This window comes from Apis laboriosa, unplaced genomic scaffold, assembly GCF_014066325.1.
Source record: "Apis laboriosa isolate Shangri-la unplaced genomic scaffold, ASM1406632v1 scaffold68_cov148, whole genome shotgun sequence".
Classification (NCBI taxonomy): Eukaryota; Metazoa; Arthropoda; class Insecta; order Hymenoptera; family Apidae; genus Apis; species Apis laboriosa.
In genome coordinates, this window is record NW_025224135.1 from 3,639,716 (window position 1) to 3,660,032 (window position 20,317).

The 20,317-nt window shown below is 29.8% G+C and overlaps 1 protein-coding gene across 2 annotated transcripts; it reads right to left on the reverse strand.

The window, feature by feature from the left end:
* Positions 1-3,866: 3,866 nt before the first annotated feature.
* On the reverse strand, positions 3,867-18,899 carry LOC122718810 (tumor necrosis factor receptor superfamily member 4-like). 2 transcript variants are annotated; one of them, XM_043944156.1, is made up of 2 exons: positions 18,387-18,899; positions 3,867-4,836 (listed from the first exon to the last, which is right to left on the reverse strand). In XM_043944156.1, the coding sequence occupies exons 1-2, from the start codon at positions 18,450-18,452 to the stop codon at positions 4,372-4,374; spliced, it is 531 nt and encodes a 176-aa protein (XP_043800091.1). In that variant the 5' UTR covers positions 18,453-18,899; the 3' UTR covers positions 3,867-4,371. The 2 variants fall into 2 exon arrangements, with proteins under 2 accessions (XP_043800091.1, XP_043800094.1); XM_043944159.1 differs by lacking the exon at positions 18,387-18,899 and adding an exon at positions 5,941-6,029.
* Positions 18,900-20,317: the final 1,418 nt, after the last annotated feature.

Consider the following 20,317-nt stretch of genomic DNA (forward strand, 5'->3'; position numbering starts at 1 on the left):
GTCTGCGAAATTGAATACCAATTATACCTTTTATACATTGCAACTTTTTTAGAATTAATAAGATCTTGTAAGAAAATTAAATACATATATGTGTACATGAATGTAAATTCGTATGATGTTGTATGAATCACTTATGGCTGTGACATTATATAGTCATATTTGTTGAAAAGTGACCAAATTTAGAAATATCATAGAAATTTTTTACTCATATGTTGATTATGTATGAAATAAAAGTATGTAATAATCATGTTTAAAAGTTATAATTCGTTAAGCCATTGAAAATGATAGTTCCTTGTTTATCTCTATTTGATTTAAGATTTATTTTAATGTGCATCGCACAAAGCATAGTGATCGTTTTCTAATAACATATTTTGTAAGAAAAATTTCTACATTTAATCTTTACACGAGGCAAATTCTCAAAAATTTTCAAGTTACTTAATAATTTTTACGTTTATTTCTTTTCCCATTATCGATAACATTCACTTTAATTAAATCAATCTTTTGCGATTTTTCTGCGAGCATTATTTTGTATCCGTTTAGCTGTACATATATGTACGTTTGTAAAATGCTATTGATTTATATTATTAAACTATACATATAATGTCGTACATGTGCTCTCTCGATTATTCGACTAGCTTTTGTATTAATATTGGCCCTGTCTGAGCCGAACATATAATTTTATTTTATTGTTAAATATTGAATAATCGACAATATGTCAATGAGAAAATCACGATTCAATCCTTTTAAGAATAATTGTCAATATAAATTTATCTCGAATTATGATTTATATAATTTTAGAATTATCGAACAACTATAAAAGTCGTATCGGATTATTAACAAAGAAAATTTTTCTCCGATTATCACTTCATACACTTATAAGAATAAAGGGAGAAAGGATTCAAAATAATCTCTCGCTTTAAAAAATACAACGAACAATACAAACACATTTCTGCATAAAAATTGTTCGAATTGTCGTTATGAAAAATGAAAAATGAAAAATTCTATATATATAAAATTAAAATATACATATATATGTTGTATTCTTACATAATATCAAATCAAACTCTGGAGTGCGCGATAATTCGAATATCTTTCCGAATTCTTCTTCGAATTTTTTTTTATCAAATCCTTTATAGCATAGAGAAATTAAGAATATTTTTTTTAGACTTTTTTTAGCTTAGCATTCGAAGCTTTTAAACATCGTGCCAAAATAATCGAAAAGAAAGAAGAAAAATCATAGTTTCTTCTTCGATTTTGAAAGTATAAAAATTTCTACGGGGTCCACATTATGTCAATGAAAAACAAATTATACGACTGTTTAAAGAACGTTATAAATTGCTCGACAATGTTCCAGTGAATTGTGTTCGCGAATTATCTTTATGCCTAACTTCAAGAACGTCCTGAGTCCTGGAATATGTTCCATGTTACAATGTGTTGTCAATAGCAATAGAATTGATTCAATTCTCGTTTTTGATACTTTTTATGTAACAATTGTTCGATAATATCAAGTATGGATTACAAGAAAACAAAAGCAAAGTTTGACACAAAGAAATATTTGTTATGTTTAATATTTAAAAAAGGTATATAATATATATAGGTTATAAAATACTTCATATGTACTACAATACAATTTTGAAATTTTCATCATTAAAGAAAACGATACGTACACTTAACAAGACAAAAAATAGTTGAAAAATAAATGTTTTGTATGTATTTCCAAAGTTCCTTAGAGAGATAGATAACATATAGCTAAGGTTAGCTTAATTAGTACAGAGTATTAATACAGTTAAATCAATGCGAGGATTATTTTATTTGTATTGTATCTTACCACACGTATTATGGAATATTTTGCAATAATTTATTTTTATAGATAGATAACAGCGCACGAGAATGTAACGACATCAATTATGAAGTATTATAAATTTATGGAATATAATCAACATTATTATGATCGATGTAATGATTTTTAATCACATGAACAAATTTATTTGTGAGATAACTAAATTTTTAGAGATTTTCGTTCGTATAGTTACAATATATACGTTTCCATTGCTATCAATTGATTGAAATTATCTTTATAAGATAAAATAAATAAAATTTTTTTAAAAATCGTAAATATATGAAATTTAAAACTTATTATAAAAAAAATTATATTGATATAAAGTGATAGCAGTGATAACGTAAAGTTAAACAAAATTAGAATCTCATCTAAAATTTTAAATATTTAAACTTTAATATTACTGCAAAACTACTGTTATCGATCGAGATTTTTGAATATTTGTAATCTTTAATTTCAGATACGATTTATCGTTCTCAATGCAAGTAGAGAATCGCATCGTATTTACAGGTAAAAGCAAATAAAAAATAAAGCTATCGTCAAATTATTCATATATCCTCCTTTAGAATTTCGAGAGCAATTGTTTTTATTTTTTTTTCATTATGTATAAAATGATATGATTATACTATAATATAGTATATGTATTCGTATCGTTATTATACCGTGCATAATAATTCGAATGATATTTGACGAATTATATCCGATATAAATACATTCGTCAAGACGCGACAATAGTAACACTAATTAAACGTATATATTTGAGCATCGAAGAAATATATAAGTATACATATTGACAGACTCTTTCTATGATTTTTCGAGCGTGAATATAATAGAGGAGAAGGTTGTAATAGAAGAAAGAATTTATATAGATTATTATATCTGTATTTTATTGTGTCATAATAGACGTGTTTCTTGCGGCCACGTCCATCGATGGAATGAACATTGACGAAAATAAATAAAACGGATATAGAAAATATAATGGTACTTTGGTAAATTTCTATTCGAAATTATTAAGATTCATTAATGATTGTATGGAAAACAATGTTTTTATATTCCCTGCAATATTTCGATAATGAAATTACAAAAGTTGTATTTTTTGCATAAAAGTATTGAAGATAAAATCAATATATCTCGAACGAGGAATCAAAAAAAAAAAAAAAAGATTACATTACAATTATAATCGGAGATTTCTATTCACAAATTTTAATAACAACTTAATCATATCGTTATTGTTCTTAACTTAATCATCGTTATTATTCTTATATTTACAGAAATGTATTTACACGCTTTGTATACATGAGTAATTTCTAGCGGCGTGTATACACATGATTTCACATTAAAATTCGCTCATTTTATAATAAGAAATCTTTCTAAAGAGATCATACAGTGAGAAAAATGTTTGGTAATTTTTGAACATATGTACATTATTCTTCAAAAGTCTGGAATTCTCTTAAAGAAACTTTTATTAAAAACTTGTAAAAATTTGTAATCTAAGATAAAATGTTTCTTGAATTAAGTTATGTAACATTAATTATTAATTAATTAATTAATCCAAACTTTTGAACAGTATAATAATATATTAATACGCAGATATACAAATTTACTTTAGAAATAAAAGAGTTCTCCAGATTTCTTAACAAAAAAAAAAAGGAGGACTCTTTTTTTTTTTTTTTTAAAGTAAAAATTCGCATAATATTAAAGAGATCTTTGAGTATATAAATATACTTAAATTCTAAGTGTACATTGTATCATTCAAGGATCTACAATCAGGATGCTCTTTATCCCAAGTTGCTGAATGCATAAATGGTAATTTACATTTTTGAATCTTAAAAAAAAAGTTTTTTTTAGGTCTCATTTCTTTATGTCCGAATCTTTAAAACATTTTGAAAAGAAAATATAAAATCGATGTCATCTAAAATATGTCATCTAAAATATTCATAAAAATGAATATATAACAGCATAATAAACTAGAAATATTATATTATAAATAATTATTGACATCAAAGGTGCGATACACGTATTATTCAATAAAACGTAGTGTTTACAATAATATACACCATAAAATTCAACTTTAATAATTAAACGAAAATAAAATTCATATTAATTTCGTATATTATATTTTATTGACTACTTAGTAACTAACTGACTAGTAATCGGAGATCGGTTCAAGTCGATTATCTCCACTTCGAAGAATTATACATATTAGTAATCATATACAAGAAAAAAACAATAAGAAAGTTGAAAAAATGAGCACCAAAATTGACAAGTAATTAAGTTATAACTTAATACACGAAAATCAATCATCAACTTTAAATCGTCCAAAAAGAACTTTCTTCTTATGCAAGTAATTCTACTTACAACTTTTAATAGGAAGGAATCGCTTATTTAATAGAAATGGTAAACAATTTTGTTCACATTGAACACAATAATTCTCCACAAAAAAATTCTTTATAAATTGTCTCCATGTAAAAAACGGAAGCAAAGTATGTAACGGCAGTGACTAAACTGCCTCTTAATAATCAAAGATTTTACATTTAGAACCTTTCCAAAGAATTCAATTCTTCATTAAGAATGGCCGCTTCAGCATCCTTCTCTAGCAATTCCTTTCCATCGTCTAACTGGTCTTGCCCATCAGGATCATTTACCAAGATACTCTCTTCTCCAGTTTCTAACGCATCTTCCGGAGCCAGGAACAAATTTGTTCGCCCTTTGCATTTTCTCTGGTAATCAGGATTATCTGGAGCTGGTCTGTGACAAGAATCGCAGACGGTGTCCGTTTTTGAAGTGCAAGGATGCGCCTCGTAGAGACCCGGACCACATCTAGAGCAGATCCAGCAAGGCTGAATGCTGTGGTGAGGACTATAGGTGCCCGGTGCACATTTTCCACATTCAGTATCACGACCACGAACGCAACGGTTCACAACACCCCATCCTGGACCGCATCTGCTGCAATGACTGCCGCCCTTCTGATGCCTGATACGTGGTCTCGCTTCGTTCACCTGGAACAACGATAAACACGATTGATCGGAGAGAATTCGATGAACATTGGAGGCTCATGTTGCCCTTAATTGTTACACATCGAGCTTTCTTCAATGATCTCGACATTTTTCGAATTTTTGAGATTTTTTAATCGATTAACCTTTTAGAAGTATACGGTATACGGTTTCAATTTCGAGAGAATGAAGGATACTTTCGAGAAACGTGATAGTGATTTATTTAGAAGACAAATTATAAAGTTCGGATAAAAAAATTTTCAACGAGAAATCGTTAAGCAAACCGGTTTCGAACAAATTTGTAGCGGCAGATGTAACAGAATTTGTAATTAATTTTAAAACCATGTTTATTAAATTATGTTAATTTCATTTCTTTTGCAAGAATATAATTTTTTATTTATTTATATATTTTATATTATGGTTTTACTTCCCACGCGTTTACAAAATCCTAATTAATTTTAAAAATTATTATATAAATTTTTAAATTATTAAAAAATAAAATATTATTATAACACATATGTATTTATTTATAGTTAAATGAAAATTTCAGTTTAATTGATATATGTTCTAATATATTTATTTTTAATAAATATATGTTTTCAATATGTTTATTATTTATTTTTGTATTATTCATTCCCTATGCCATTTTTCAATATATGAATATATTATATAAATATGATAAAAACAATAAAGTGGATAAATTAATTAAAATAAATAAATAATAAATATATGTTTTCAATATGTTTATTATTTATTTTTGTATTATTCATTCCCTATGCCATTTTTCAATATATGAATATATTATGTAAATATAATAAAAACAATAAAGTGGATAAATTAATTAAAATAAATAAATTTTTAAACTATGCATATAACGTTATAGTTATTTTTTTAATTAAACAATCTAATATTATATGATATATGATATATAAAGTTGAAAGTCATTTTGTTCTAAATTTACAGCATAGCTTCAAGGAACAGGTGCTACAGGATAAAACCACCTGACTATGGGAACACCTTGTGCCTTTCTTTTATAATCTCTCAAACATCGATCGAGATACAGCAGAAAATACGTACAATCAACCTGCTAAGAATTTTTTATAACTTTACCATTAGCTTTATTTATCATCTTTATCATCTTCATGAATTTTTATAAACGACCGCTTGATCTTCTTTCAGATGCAAATAACGATCTCAAAGAATATTCTTTCGATTATTTTCTTTTGAATATTCAAGCTAATTAAATTTTTTTTTTTCAGAATTAATTTTGTATTATAATACAAAGTTTCATGTCTTTAAATTATTAGGTTAGGTTAGTAATAAGAATAATTTTGGTTAAGATATTTTTAATATTATATAGAGGCAGAAAAAATCTTTTATTTTATTAAACACAATCATTTTTTCGAGTTAATCAAAATCATTATAATTCCAATAATAATTTTTATTTTTCGAAGAATATCTTTTACACGCACAGAATGTTCTATTATGATATTAATACGTTTATTTTACCATATCTATAGTAGTCCACATCGTTTGAAATTAATGAAGATAGAGGGCACGAAGAACGTCGTTTGTAATGAAAAAAACGATTCGGTCCAGTGGTATAGTTTTGTCGCAGCTGACAGCTGTCGCTGTTTGTTGGCACGCGCCAACAGTCACCAAGCCATCAGGTGCATCATTGCACCGGGCTCCATTCATTTGTGAAACTTTTTCATCTTTTCTTTTCTTTTATTTCGTTACCTTATTTTCTCCTTAGCGACAACACTAAGTAAATTTGATCGAGATGAAGTAATGTCAAATATTCGAAGTATGTACCATATTGTAAGAGTTTTTAGATTAAAATTTTAAGGTTATAGAATTTTTATAAGTTTTAAAAACAATAATTAAATATTAATTTAACAATGAATTTTTTAATATTAAGAATAAATTAATATTAAAAATAAGTAAAAAATAATAATCGAATTCTTTCATTTAATTATTTTTTTTATTTATTTTTCTTAATTATTTTCCTCTCAGCGAACATTATCTTTCACAAGTAACTATCATACGAGTTCCTTAATTAAAGGTAATATTATCCTCGAAGCTCTTTCTTTGTAAAAATCTTGATTAATATGAATAAACATTTTCAAAATCATTAGAAAAGCAATATAAAATCTACATAGTTGTAATTAAATCTTTAAATCTTTTTTCATATTTTAAATATTTTCATAGAAATTATGATTCTGGCATATTGTCAAATATAAATCCATTAGTATCAACAAAGATGAAACTACAAAAAACTTTTTATTCTTTTAAAGTTCAGATTTATTTGTCTCTCTTTTGATTATATTTATTACTATACTAATACATTAAAAACATTATAAAATATTGATTTATATATAGAAAATGTTGTATTAATTCGATTTCGGTTTAAAAATAACTTGAAAAAAACAACGAAAAATATAAAAATTTAATTATATATAGATAATTCTTCAAAAGACTCAAGTAGCAGACATATGAATTTGTAGGTAGTGTCATTTTATCGGTCGCGTAATACGAGCTCGACCATCACGTAAGGATGCACCTTGTCAATTTGCGAGTAAGACAAGTCCCATCAAAGGGGTTAATAATAGTGATCTTTTCAGCATCGTGTTGTCATTGTCAAATTATCTGATCAGTTCATTACACATACGACATATGCTATCCCTTAAAGTAACTTCGAGCTGCTCGGGTCAGTTGGCACTTGAGGTTAGTATTTCTTTTTATATATTTTGATATCAATATGATATCATATAATGATACTAATAATGATATTAATAATGATATTTAACGTAGTAACAATTCAGTCACTAAAAAAAATTCAAATTGCATAATTGAGTTGCATAGGGATTTCATTTTTTATTGATGATCAAGAAAAATTAGGTTAATTTTCGAGTAATTGGTAATCAATTCTTATTTTTTTTTAAAGACGATTTTACTTTTTTACAATAAACTTTTCTCTTATATGACTTATAAACAGTAGTTAAAAATTCTTCTTGGAATCGAAAAAAAATAATTTTCTTCACGATCGGTGAAGCGTCTCTTCGAAAGGTCGCTGTGTCCGGAGGGTTCTTCGTCTTTAATCAATAATAAAAGGGTTGACGTACGGAAGCTGAACAGGAAATTGCATCCTGGAAAGGAATTGGCATAAGTATCCGAGTGGCTACACTTGGAAACAGTCTTTAACAATTTCCGATCATTTCTCCGTGCTTGTAACCGGGCTCCTCCTAACCTCTTCCTTTTCCTTAGCACGTAAAACACTGTCGTTCGAATACGATGAAACGTGAGCTTGACAAATCCATGGAATTTGCACTGTCTCTCTAACCACGAGGTTCAAATGACTAACGAAAAAGAAAAAAAAAACTAGAAGATGATACTTGAAGATACACGATTCTCGAATCAGATTTTCAAGAATAATGATCATTATTGTTTCAAGTTGAAAATTTTATTTTTTAAAATAAATAACAATTATTCATAATCAGTGAAAGAAACGAAAGAACAGTTTCTGTTTCGTAAAGAAGTATTTACAAGATTTTTCTTCTTTCAGTTTTAATTTAAACAAGTACAAAAAAGAATGCACATAATCGATTATTTTATGCTCGCAAGGAATCGAAGTTTTTGAACCGAAGACGAAGAAAAGGGAGACCTTTTGTTTCGTAAACAGATGTTCAGGAGCAATCTTTCACGGGACTACATCATTTTCAAACTCAATTACAGCCCAGGTATACCATCTTGTATCCATAATTCACGGAGGTACGTGTTATGATCTAGATCTGTCATGCTCGCGGCCACCATTATAATCTCAGTCTTGCCGGATAGAATTTATCACACGTTCGATCTTGAGAATCTCGAGACGCCATCGTATCTCGATGCGAGTTTTAGAAACAGCTGAAAATAATCGGTGAATAATTTATGCACTATCAGCTGTTTCATATATCTATTTTTTATTTAAAAATTAATCGATTGAAAATTATCTGAAATAGAATTTCTTCTAAATAATATAATTTAGGAAATGACACTTAAAAGTAATAATTAAATTGATGTTGAAAGAAATCATTATTTTCGTTCACTATTTATAAACGTAATTTTGAAAATTTAAAGATTAAACGAATTTCATGCCAATTGTTTGTATCGCGTAAAACGTCGCATCGTGTCGATTATTATAAAACGGAAGATGTGAAAGAAAGACTAGAAAGAGAATGATTTACAATCGGTCGTAGATCCGTAACTACAATGACGGAAGTAACGGCGCTCATAGTGACGAGTATGAATAGGACATCCGGTAGAACGGGCAAAACGGAAGCAGTAATTGCGGCGGCTTTTGTGTCCCCCTTTTCATTTTTTTTTTTTTTCAGTGCCGGTCGCGCCGATAAATTTCGATTGAAAATCATTTCTTCCTGATCGTGACGCACCATAGAAATTTCTCTTTGAATTTCCTCCCTGGCGAACCATAACCTTTCCTCGTAAATCGTTTAAATCTTTTTTGACTTAATCGATGAAATTTTAAACAAAATTTGTTTAACACGAATATTCTACATCATTTATAATTATCTTGTTTTTTTCTTTTCAAATAACATCCAAATAGTCCCGATATAAATTCATAATTATTCTCTTAACATGTTTAATCCTGATGATCATTTACGACTTGAGCTTGGGTCACGAATAAATTCAACCACTCGACTGAAAACAGCGTGCGTTTTAATAGATATACTCTTTAATGTTAAATGGCAATGCGAGTATCGCTCGATTTAAAAAGAAACGTTCGATGGAGTTTCACCTCGTTTCGCAGAGCGTTCGTTTAAAAATATTTTTTCCTTTACGACAAAAAATAAATTTCGCTATATTCGAGAAAAAATAAAACTCGTTTTACGAGGGAAGCCATCTTTCTCTTTCTTATTACTTTTCGATACTGTTTGAATTGCAGCGAGAAATAATTTCTTTTTTTTTTAGATAAATCTTTAATTAATTACTAATTAAATACCGATCCAAATATATATATATATATATATATAAATGTAAAATAAAATTGCGATAACAGGTGAAATAATAAAAATTTTTTATTGTTTCAAATTTTTACAATTTGTGATTGGAAAAAAATACAAATTGGAAACTTTATTTTTCTCCCGTACTATTTTCGATTTTTTTTTTTTTTTTAGTACTGAACACCAGATAAATTAAATTTCGTTACGTGATCGTTCATGGCTCTGATATTTCGGCGGTCGGCTAAATTGTTGGCCATATACATACTACATACTGTGTTTATGCAACGGCGCGTGCACAGTACCGCCGACTTTTTGTCTTCATCTTCCTGTACTGAGGTCAACTGAAAACAACACGTATGCACACGAATGCAAAATGCTTTTTTCTATATTGTACGCTCCTACGTGATAAATTTAATTTTTTTATTCCAAGAGAAAGAAATGTTATTCTTTTTTTTAAAAAAATAATTATAATATAAAATACACAAGCGACTAGATATAGAAAAATGAATATATCATGGAATATATAAATTCATGAAATCAATTATATTTTCGAATATCCAACACTAATCTGAAACCCTCTGTTCACCAGTTTCTCCATTTACGGTACATAGTATGCGTGGCAAAAAGTGCATCTGAAAGGTCTTTAATCTAATAATTCCCTTTTGAGGCACAAAGTGGAAGATATTGTTATTAATTCATCGACAGTTATTGCCACCACTTTGAACGTATAAATCTTCTAATCCCCAGAACCAGATAATCCAGTTCTACTTAAGCTCTATTTTTATCTAAAAATAAATTTCACTTTATGGAATTAATAACAGGCAGAAGAATAAAACATAGAAAAAAATCTGGCGTGTATATATTTTATAGATCATAGATAATAAATGATACAATGGTATCTTTCTGTCAAATTGATAGGTAACACAATATTTTCATTACGATCAAACACAAATAATTTTAATCTAACTTTTCTCTTATATTTCCTTTACTCACTTTCCAATTAATATCATTTTCTTTTCTAATCCAATTTCAAATTCGAACTCATAAAATTCCACAAACTCGAAAATAAATAATCAACGACTAATAATAATAAATGTTTTCCAGACTGAAAACTTTCCGAACACTCCTCCTGATTCGTCCCAGCCTGTTGCGTATACGCAACGGTCTATGAAGAGACCAAGTGTGACAAGGTGGTCAAAGGGTTGCGCACGTGTTCGAGCGGACAAAACGCTCCAAGTGCGGCTAACTCTGCACGCAGTGGTGTCACGGCACGCTGGACTTTTCCCCTTTACCTTTTGACTGTTGCACGGGGATCGTTCAGCCCCGAGGGTGAAACGAATCGACGCAGCTGCGCCGTCCACGCTGATAATTATCTCCGTTCGCTACCACCCTATTGTTTCTTCAACAACCGCCCCCCTATATTCATAAGCTGACTCTCGGGCTTGGCCTGGTTACGAGCCTTCCTTTTTCAGGCCCCGCGGGTCCTCGAGTCCTCCTACGCAGCTGCCTTTCGAAGGGATGTATGGGAATAAGAGGATACTGTTCGAGGCTGTTGCAAGAAAGAGAGTTAATTTTTTATTATAAAAAATCGTTGTGGAAGAAGAGTTGTTGCTCTCACGACCAGCAACCAGTATATTTTAACATTACAGGATGAGGATTTTTCTCTTGAATTCCTGATGATTTTTCTAATGAGATATAGTCTCAGAATAATGATAATTTTAATAATTTTGCTTTTTTTTTTAACTTTTGTTCTAACATTTAATTATACCGTCTCGACAAACGTGGTTATCCTTAAGCTAAAATTGGAAATCTGCAGTGAGATGAAAAGAGGAGAGAGTATTAAAAAAAGACTTGTTTTAAAACAATTCCATTTCTAAAATTTTATATTAAAAAAGAAGAAGAAGAAGAAGAAGAAGAAGCTTTCTCAATGGAAAAGAGAATGAGTTAAATTGTTTAATAAATAAAATTTTTCTTGCGCCGGTTTCTTCGACTTTGGTGCAGGAGAAGTCTGTAGCTTATTTTATGATATGAAAAAAAAAAAGAAAGAAAGAGGATCAGCCACGTTTCCGGCGGCTCTTTTCACAGTGCTACGGAAAAAATGGGAACGCGGTTCTTTAGAGAGGTGTTTTCGTGCGCACCGCCTCTTTAGAGAAAATTTTCAAAGAAACGCGTTGAATTTGCTCATAAGAACAGGAAAAAAAAAAACGAAAAATACACGTCGACGTAGAATTTATATTATAAACACTTAAACCAGATGAATTTTGGTTATTGTAATTAAATGAACATTCAGAGGTAACGAAATTGAAAATTTGTATCTTGTATGAAAAAAAATTATATATATCTATATATATCTATTATTATATATATCTATATATCATATATATAGATTATATTATATATATATATNTATATATTAATATTACATTAAAATAGCTATTTTAATCTGTTATCCAATAACATTTCATTTAATATTTTATTATTTTTCCTAATCTTAAAATTTATTCTACCTTTATATTTATATATACCTTTATATTTATATTTTTATTTTCTTGGTATATATACTGTGAAATTTCGTTCTAAGCGATAAACAAATAAACAATTCGAGAGATAAAACAAATAAAGCTCGCCAAACCAATTACTCTTCCATAGCAAAATAGGAAAATTGCTAGTAGGAAAATAGGTGGAGGAAAAACAAAGATGCTTAAGAGGACGAAGATTCACGAAGTGTTGGTTATTTTGAAAAAAAAAAGTTGTTGGAAATGAAGAAAGGGAACTTGAGCTGAAAACCGTAAATTGCAATTTGATGCATGGCCCGACTTTCAAAGTTGCTTTTGCAAATCGTTCGAGCGTGCGCTTGCTAACGAGCCGGCCGAAATTAATGAGCAACGACTACCTTAAGATGATGGTTCAGAAAAACTGTCCCTATATGATTATACGTTGTTCTCGCGATATTCGCATAATGCAGAATCGGAGATTTTACTACACTTATCGAAAAGATACGTTTACCGATCGAGAAGACAAATTTGAAATTATGTTATAAATAATATAAAAAATTGAAAAAAAGAAGAAAATAAATTAAAATTTATATAGATATAAAAGTTTGTTCACTTAATAACGATCCCAAATAATTAAGGAGAATAATCAACTGCTTTTGAAAAATTCGCAATCTACAATCATCAGTTGGTTTCTTATACCAGTTGGTTTTTACGTTGTCGGTAAGTTATTCAGTTCACTAGGGTATTTTGTGGTTTATGAGATTCATTAGCATACCATGGGAATCTAGAATCGTCGGTTCCACCGATCTCGATTTCCACGACCCTGTTTGCGACCTATAACGCTATCAACTTACAAGTGACTATATTTTACCACATTTACACGGTGAAATATAAAATAGTAAGTTTACGATTCGAAGAAAATCTGCACATTTTCGTTTATTATTATTAAATTCAAGAATTATTTAAATTTATTAAATTTCATTAAAATCATGATTTATTTCATATATATATATTTTATTACCATCTTTAGATCGTTATATGATTAATTGACAACTTGATTTCACGCATATTTCTCAGATATTAGAGATATTAAAAAACAAATAACTAAAAAATTTTATGTTTCTTAAAACACAAATTTAACGTTGATTTATAAAACGAATAAAACGCAATTCGTATCGAGTATTAATCAATATTTTTAAATAGTTTTTTGTGTCACGTTCTTCCTTCGATTGGCCGTGTCTTCTTAGAATGGGAACGTTTAATTTTAGTTTCGCGAATCAAAGCGTCCTGGCGCGAGGGGAATTGAAATTACCGCGGAAACTAATGTTCTCTACTCCACCCGACAGGGCTCGATTCATTAATTTTTGTGCAAACATACGCATAACACATGGCTGCGCGCGCACATTTCTGTCGCACACAATGGAATTCCCAGCGACCTCTGGGACAAGCTTTGCCGGTTCGCCACGGTACGATAAACACTGCAAACGATAAATGCTGCATATGCTTTGATTATGATCGAAATCATTGCTATTGTTTTATTATTATTGTCTTTTTACGCGCAATTATCGATAAAATCTGTTCCCTCTTTTGCATCTCTTTCTGAATAATTGAAATTGAAGAATAGAGTTTAGGATTATATTAAATAGTATTATTCATAGATTGATATATTCCTTTATATCTTTATGTTATGATAAAATTTTAAAATATCCTTGCTCCTTACGAACGGAATAAAAAAATTACTTCAAAATCTAGATTCCAAAAACCTTTTGTCTAACAAGACCCATAAAACGCAAACTTTGATTACGACTATCTAAAAAAAAATATCAAAGAAAAATCGTAAAAAAAGAGTATTTCTCCGAGAATACTTACTTTAAAAAGTTTCTCGCTAACAATGATCTGCACTTCGAGTCTACGTTCAAAAAGAGAAGAAAAAAAAAAAAAAAAAAAAAAAAGAAAAAACTAGGAATAAAAATAAAAAATGACAAAAATCACGAGAAAGCGGATCGACGTATTCTGTGATCTGATTTTAAATATTTCACGCACGTCTCGATTTTTATTTTTATTTATTCCCAGTGACAGCGCATAATCCCTCGAGCGTTTCGATTTCTCTCGAACACTTTCGTTGCAGCACGCGCGCTCCTACTTCGGCACGAATTTTTCGCGGAGGCTTTTTACATGGTGCTCGATGATCCCTCTGCCGTCACCGTTGGATAATCGGTTTCTCGAGTGCGCACGAGTGTACACATTACGGTAACTTTCGACGTTAGCGATGCGCTTTGTGCATAGGCACGAGTTCGCTGGCTAAAATTTGTTGAATATTCCATGATCCCGCGATACTTCCTCGCGAGGATGGGACGAGTTCTCGTGAAAGGCGACCCATTTATGGCGTCAAGGAGGAATGCACGTGCGTGAAACTGGGCCTCGACACTTGGGATACCGCTTTAGGACTGTTCCATTGGGATTTTCGAACAGAAACGGACATGTAACTTTGAATTTTATCTTGAATTGTGGATGAGTTTTATGCGATCAAGCAAAGTCAAGAATACACAGAGAGGTTAAGTTATCGTATTGACTGGACTGGACACGTCCATCTTTATTTTTTTCTCTCTTTCTTTCGTTTCTTTTAGTTTTTATTGAGTTCAATAATAGAACTTGTTGGAATAGTGTGTTTATAGAAGAAGGAATAGGAAATTTAAAATGAGCGAAAGTTTCTTGCAAAGGTTGCGACGAACGTTTAAAGTGATTATTGATTCTATATCATTTTATGATTTTATCTAACATGGATTATAATTTATCGAGAGAATAATAGCTTTTACGAAGAGGATACTCGAGTCGGATTAACAGAATCGATGAAACGATAAAACTGGGTCAAAAAGTTACATTATAACTCTTGAAACATCAATTTCCTTTTATAACGTAAAACATTGTGCGAAACATTGTGCTTGATAGTAGCGATAATTAATTAAAACAGAATACAGATAAAAACAATGTAATATTTTTTTAATTGAATTCGAAACAAGTTCTCTCTACATTTTTCCAAATAATTTTTCATAACAAATTTATATCGTAATTTTATATATATATATATATATATCGATAAATTTTAAAGAACTTTTCGAGGTTACGAAATCCTAACTTTTACTTAAGTTCGTGAATTCTTGGAACGAGTTAATGGTTTCAAAGTTTTAGCCGTTGCTGCACACCATTAGTACCGAAAGAATTAATCATCTTCTCAAGAACAAAAAAAAAAAAAATTGAACTTCCTAATCCATTACCAACTTCATGACGGAAGATTTCCCTAATTATTTCTATTAAAGAAATGAACTAAAAAGCTATATTCATGAATTTAATAATATCCATTTTCTAAATATACACAAATATATTTTAACATTATGTATTTAACATGAAATATTAATACATCAATAATAAGAAAAAAGAGATAAGTCCTACTTATTTGTCAGTTATTCGGTTAATCGATTTAAAATAATTTCCAAGAAATATTCGATTATATATATATATATATATATAGTATTGATTTCTTTCTTGATGCAAAGTGGAATAGCGACAGTATTTTCCACTTTGTTAGCGCAAGCGGGAACGGCTGCCAACATACGGAATATAAGAGAGGAAACGAGTTTTCTCAGCAACATTCAGCCTTTTGTCAGCTCCCACGACTTCTCGTGTCCACGCTTCTCATCGTCGTTGATCATTCCGACTAGATTCCATTGCACTTTTCCACGGTAATTCTCTCCATTCGCACACTCTTCTTATTCTATTCCATTTTCTTCTCTCCTTTCTTATTTTTTTTCTCTCTTTTTCTCTCTCTCTCTCTTGATATTTAAAAGTAAATAAATGGATTTCTTTGTAGAAATTTTATTTCGTTTATTTCTAATTATATTTTTATTTCTAATTATATTTGTTTCCGTCTATTTGTTGTTCTTTTTTGAATCACCATTACGTTTATCTATGATAAATCTAGGGACAGATAGATCTTTTTATTTTGCTCAACCATTATTCAATTTTTTTTCTACTTTTTACAAAAACAAAAACTGTGATTCGTTCTACTTCCGTAATTCATCCTGCCACAATAGTGGTAATTTACGAAGGTTTATTGTTAGATAAAACATTTTTTCGCTTTGAAAAGAAAATACAAAAAAGTTTGTATTTGAACAAAACATTTACGAAACTCTTATTTTTTTTTTTTTTTTATATAAAATTTTTTTAAAATTGGATAAAATTTAAAGGAAAAGCAAATGGTATGATTAACCACACTAAAAAAAACTCTATAAAACATTTTCATTGGATTCAGTATATCGTATTATAAAACAAAATCCAAAGAAATTCAAAATAAATAATTTTTTCCTCTTTTTCCTTTTAATACGTATAGCTTATTTACATCGTTGCATGTGTCCTGGCGGAGGCTTATTCTTCGTTTGATCTTTCACATCTCTCTGTTTCTCGTTTAATGTTCTATTCCGCGTATCTCCTTTTGTTTCCCGCCCCAGGTGATTGTTGTTGTTCCACTCGGTTTCTATTTTTCTTTTCTCCCGGTTTCCGCTTCCCTCCCTCCCCCACTCCTTCACCCCTAACCGTTTCGCGAGCTTTCGTTAATTTCCCTGACGCGTATTTTCACCAGTACCACCGAGTGATCTCACCCCTCAGCATAACCTTATCTCAGTTGTACATTGACCTTTCGGCCTGAATCCTAATGCATATATGCATGCACACATCGACTCGAAATAAAGGGCCCCCTCCCCTCCCCTTCCTGTTTCTCCTCCCTTTTTCTTTCTCTTTCCTTCACCTTTCTTTCGACCCGGCTCCTGTCTCTCCCCCTATCCGTTCTTCCGAGTATCGTTAACGAAACCACCGTGTGAGAGTCGATTTTATCTATCGACAATGATTTCGACCAAGAAGATGTGTAATTAGCCCATAGGAGACGGGCAAAATTCGCAGGCATAGGAAAGTGTCTACCTCGTTTCCTTTTGCATAATAAATAAAATTATTTCCTTTACTGGATTTATTTTTTCTTCTTTTTTTTTTTTTTTTTTTTTTTTTCTTTTAGTTTTGTTCTCTGATGAATGATTATAGTCTATAGGATAATTGTTGTTATGATTTAAAAGTATTTTTTATCGTATTATATAGCGCGAGGATTTTATTTATCGATAATAAAGCAAATCGATTTGTAATTAAGAATACCTCATAGAAGGTAGATAAAAATTATATATGTGTAATTAGTCACGTAAAAATCGATTTAAAAGAAATAAAAGAAAATTGGTATAATTTTTAATTTACGTAGGTTCGTAAAATTAACCAATGCGCAACGCGACACGAATAAAATGGTTCCTTCGAACTCATTAATTACAACGTAAAAAACGCTGTGATCCTTTTGCCTCTAATTGCCACGAACGTAAAGGAAATATTCGAATATTCGAAGTGAAACGAGATAGCATGTTTTTATCCCGCGAAATTGATAACTTTATCCATCGACCCGGAAAAGAGAAAAGCTCCTGAGGATTTGAAATGCTTGATATCGTACTCGTTTTGTCTTTGTTGCTTCGATCGATTTCCGTCTAAATATTTATTTATTACGACCAGTGGTAATTGCCGAGAATTATCGTTTCCTCCGTGGCTCAAGATCGCCGTGGTGGTCTTTACGCAATTCATCCTGTTTCGATAAATATGTAAAGTTTTATGGCATGTATAATACACGAAATAAAAACTCTGTTTCGAATAAACGATATAGATAATATCTTAATTCTCTTTGACAAACGAACGCAATAATAAAAAAATATTAATAATTATAAATAAAAATTATTAAATTTGTAAAATTAATTATCAATCTAAGTTGTAACTCAAGATTAAATTAGGTTATGTTATGAAAGACAAAATTTATAAAGAGAATATTAGTTTAAGACATATTATTATTATTAGATTTTGAGGAGAATATAACATAATTTTCGTAATATTAGCAATAAAAATATAAAGTTTAATTCTTTAAAATCTTAAAGAAGGATAAAATAAATCTATATTTAAGTATATTTGATTTTAAATGTTTCTTTACCTCGAGAAGAGCAGTCAGCAAGCAAACTCCAAACACGGCAACGATTAATCTTCGAATAGAAAACATTCTTCTCGTCTGCTTATCGTTCCTTCTCGATACGTTTTACGTCGAAGTTGAGATATTAGCTAACAATCGCTTACAGCATCCAATGCGATTCCTTGCAGGTGCACATCAATCACAAACACCGAATCGAGAGTTCCGTTCTATTTTCGAATGAGACGATTAAAATCCGATTTCCACGGTCCACGACCCGGCTATGTGATTATATGTTTTATCGATCGTAACAGACTTAGTCTTTGGCTGGATTGAAATCTCACAATCGATCGTACGATTTGTTGGATCGAATCTACGATACGATATATGTATTAATGAACTAAATTTTCACAAATGACTTATATTAAGATGATTTAAAATAAGTTTATGAATTCTTTTGAAGAATTTAAGAATAATGATTGATATTATTATTTCTTGTTTTTAACGAATAAAGATTTGCACTTCAAGACTTCACGAACTAAAGATCCGACTTCGACGGAGGCTGAGCGTGAATTGAGGGAACAGCAACAGTGCAGCTGTTATTGTTGAACACGCGCTCGATCACGTGGCTGTCTCCCACCACCGCATTTCGGCATCGTAGGGATACACAACTTAAACGATCGGTTAAATTAATATTTGTGATTAAGTAAATTAAAAAATCTTGACACTTTTTAAAAGAATAAAATTTATATCTATGTATTAATGATAATGTATTGTCAAGAAATGAAAATGAAAACAGATTGTTTATATATAAATATTATCACTTTGATTTATGAGAATTATGAAAAATAAATATTAAAAGTATCTTAAGTTTAGATGAAGAATAAAGCAGAGTAAGGTAGAAATTCAGATTCTGGAATGATTAATTTCAAAATAAGAGAGAAGTTAATATCGAGATAACTTGAAAATAAATATATAATATAATAATTTAATAATAATAATTTAAATTGGTACACAACAATAGAACTTCGATCTTATACAAATAATTTAAATTTTGTTATGTTATATTTAAAATTAATTATGCTGCAAAACGTATTCAAAAGTTTGAAGCCATGTTGAAAAGTTTCCAAGTAATTAAACGTGAAATTTGAAACCTACCTGCACGTTCCACAACTTCGCAAAAAATACTGGATTTTTGAAGAGGTGTTTCGGATATTTGATGCTGCCACGCGCCTGTAATAAGTTTTATATCATGTGTACATAATATCCTATATATAAGAATATATCTTACTCTATTGTTTATGCAATATTTTTATATTATCTATAGATTTTACTATTATTGATCAGGGTATTGTTATTTTCATTTTTCCAAACATTTCATTAAAAACTAGCACCAAAAAATAAAGAAAATACGCATTATAACAAATTAAATAGATTTTAACAATGAAAATAAAATTTATAGGCTATTGGGTATAATAATAAATGTAAGTTTTTTTTTACTTTTTTATTTATATTTCTTTATTTATTTTTTTTTCTATTTTAAATAGATATTCTTATTCGTCGATGATTATTGAAATTATTATCATAAAAGAAAAAAACTATTCAATATAAAATAAGATATTTTTCGATCAACATACGGATTTTGTCTAAAATCGATCAACGATGATCAATTCCTTGGACGCATATAGGTTAGAAAACAATATGTATTAGGCTCACTCGACCGTTTAATAACGAAATACAATCTACATAGAAAATATGTAGACTAGGAGAGTGATCGAAAGATTGAAAAATCTGTGGATTGTGATGGCAGGCGGTGAAGAAATTTGAGAACGAAACGCGCACGGTCCACGCGGAAGATAGAAAGTAAATTCGTTGATCTGTATTATCGTCATCTCGAGCAAAGACGATCAGTTACCTCAGCTGCGGTAGCAGCTGACAAACCTTCTGCCGTGGCAGCT

Bases quoted from the DNA above. Each gene is read 5' to 3' on its own strand.
- LOC122718810 (XM_043944156.1), bottom strand. From the start codon at position 18,452: ATGTTTTCTATTCGAAGATTAATCGTTGCCGTGTTTGGAGTTTGCTTG. The intron at 4,837-18,386 runs GTAAAGAAACAT...TCGTTGTTCCAG, and splicing joins TGCTGACTGCTCTTCTCGAG to GTGAACGAAGCGAGACCACG.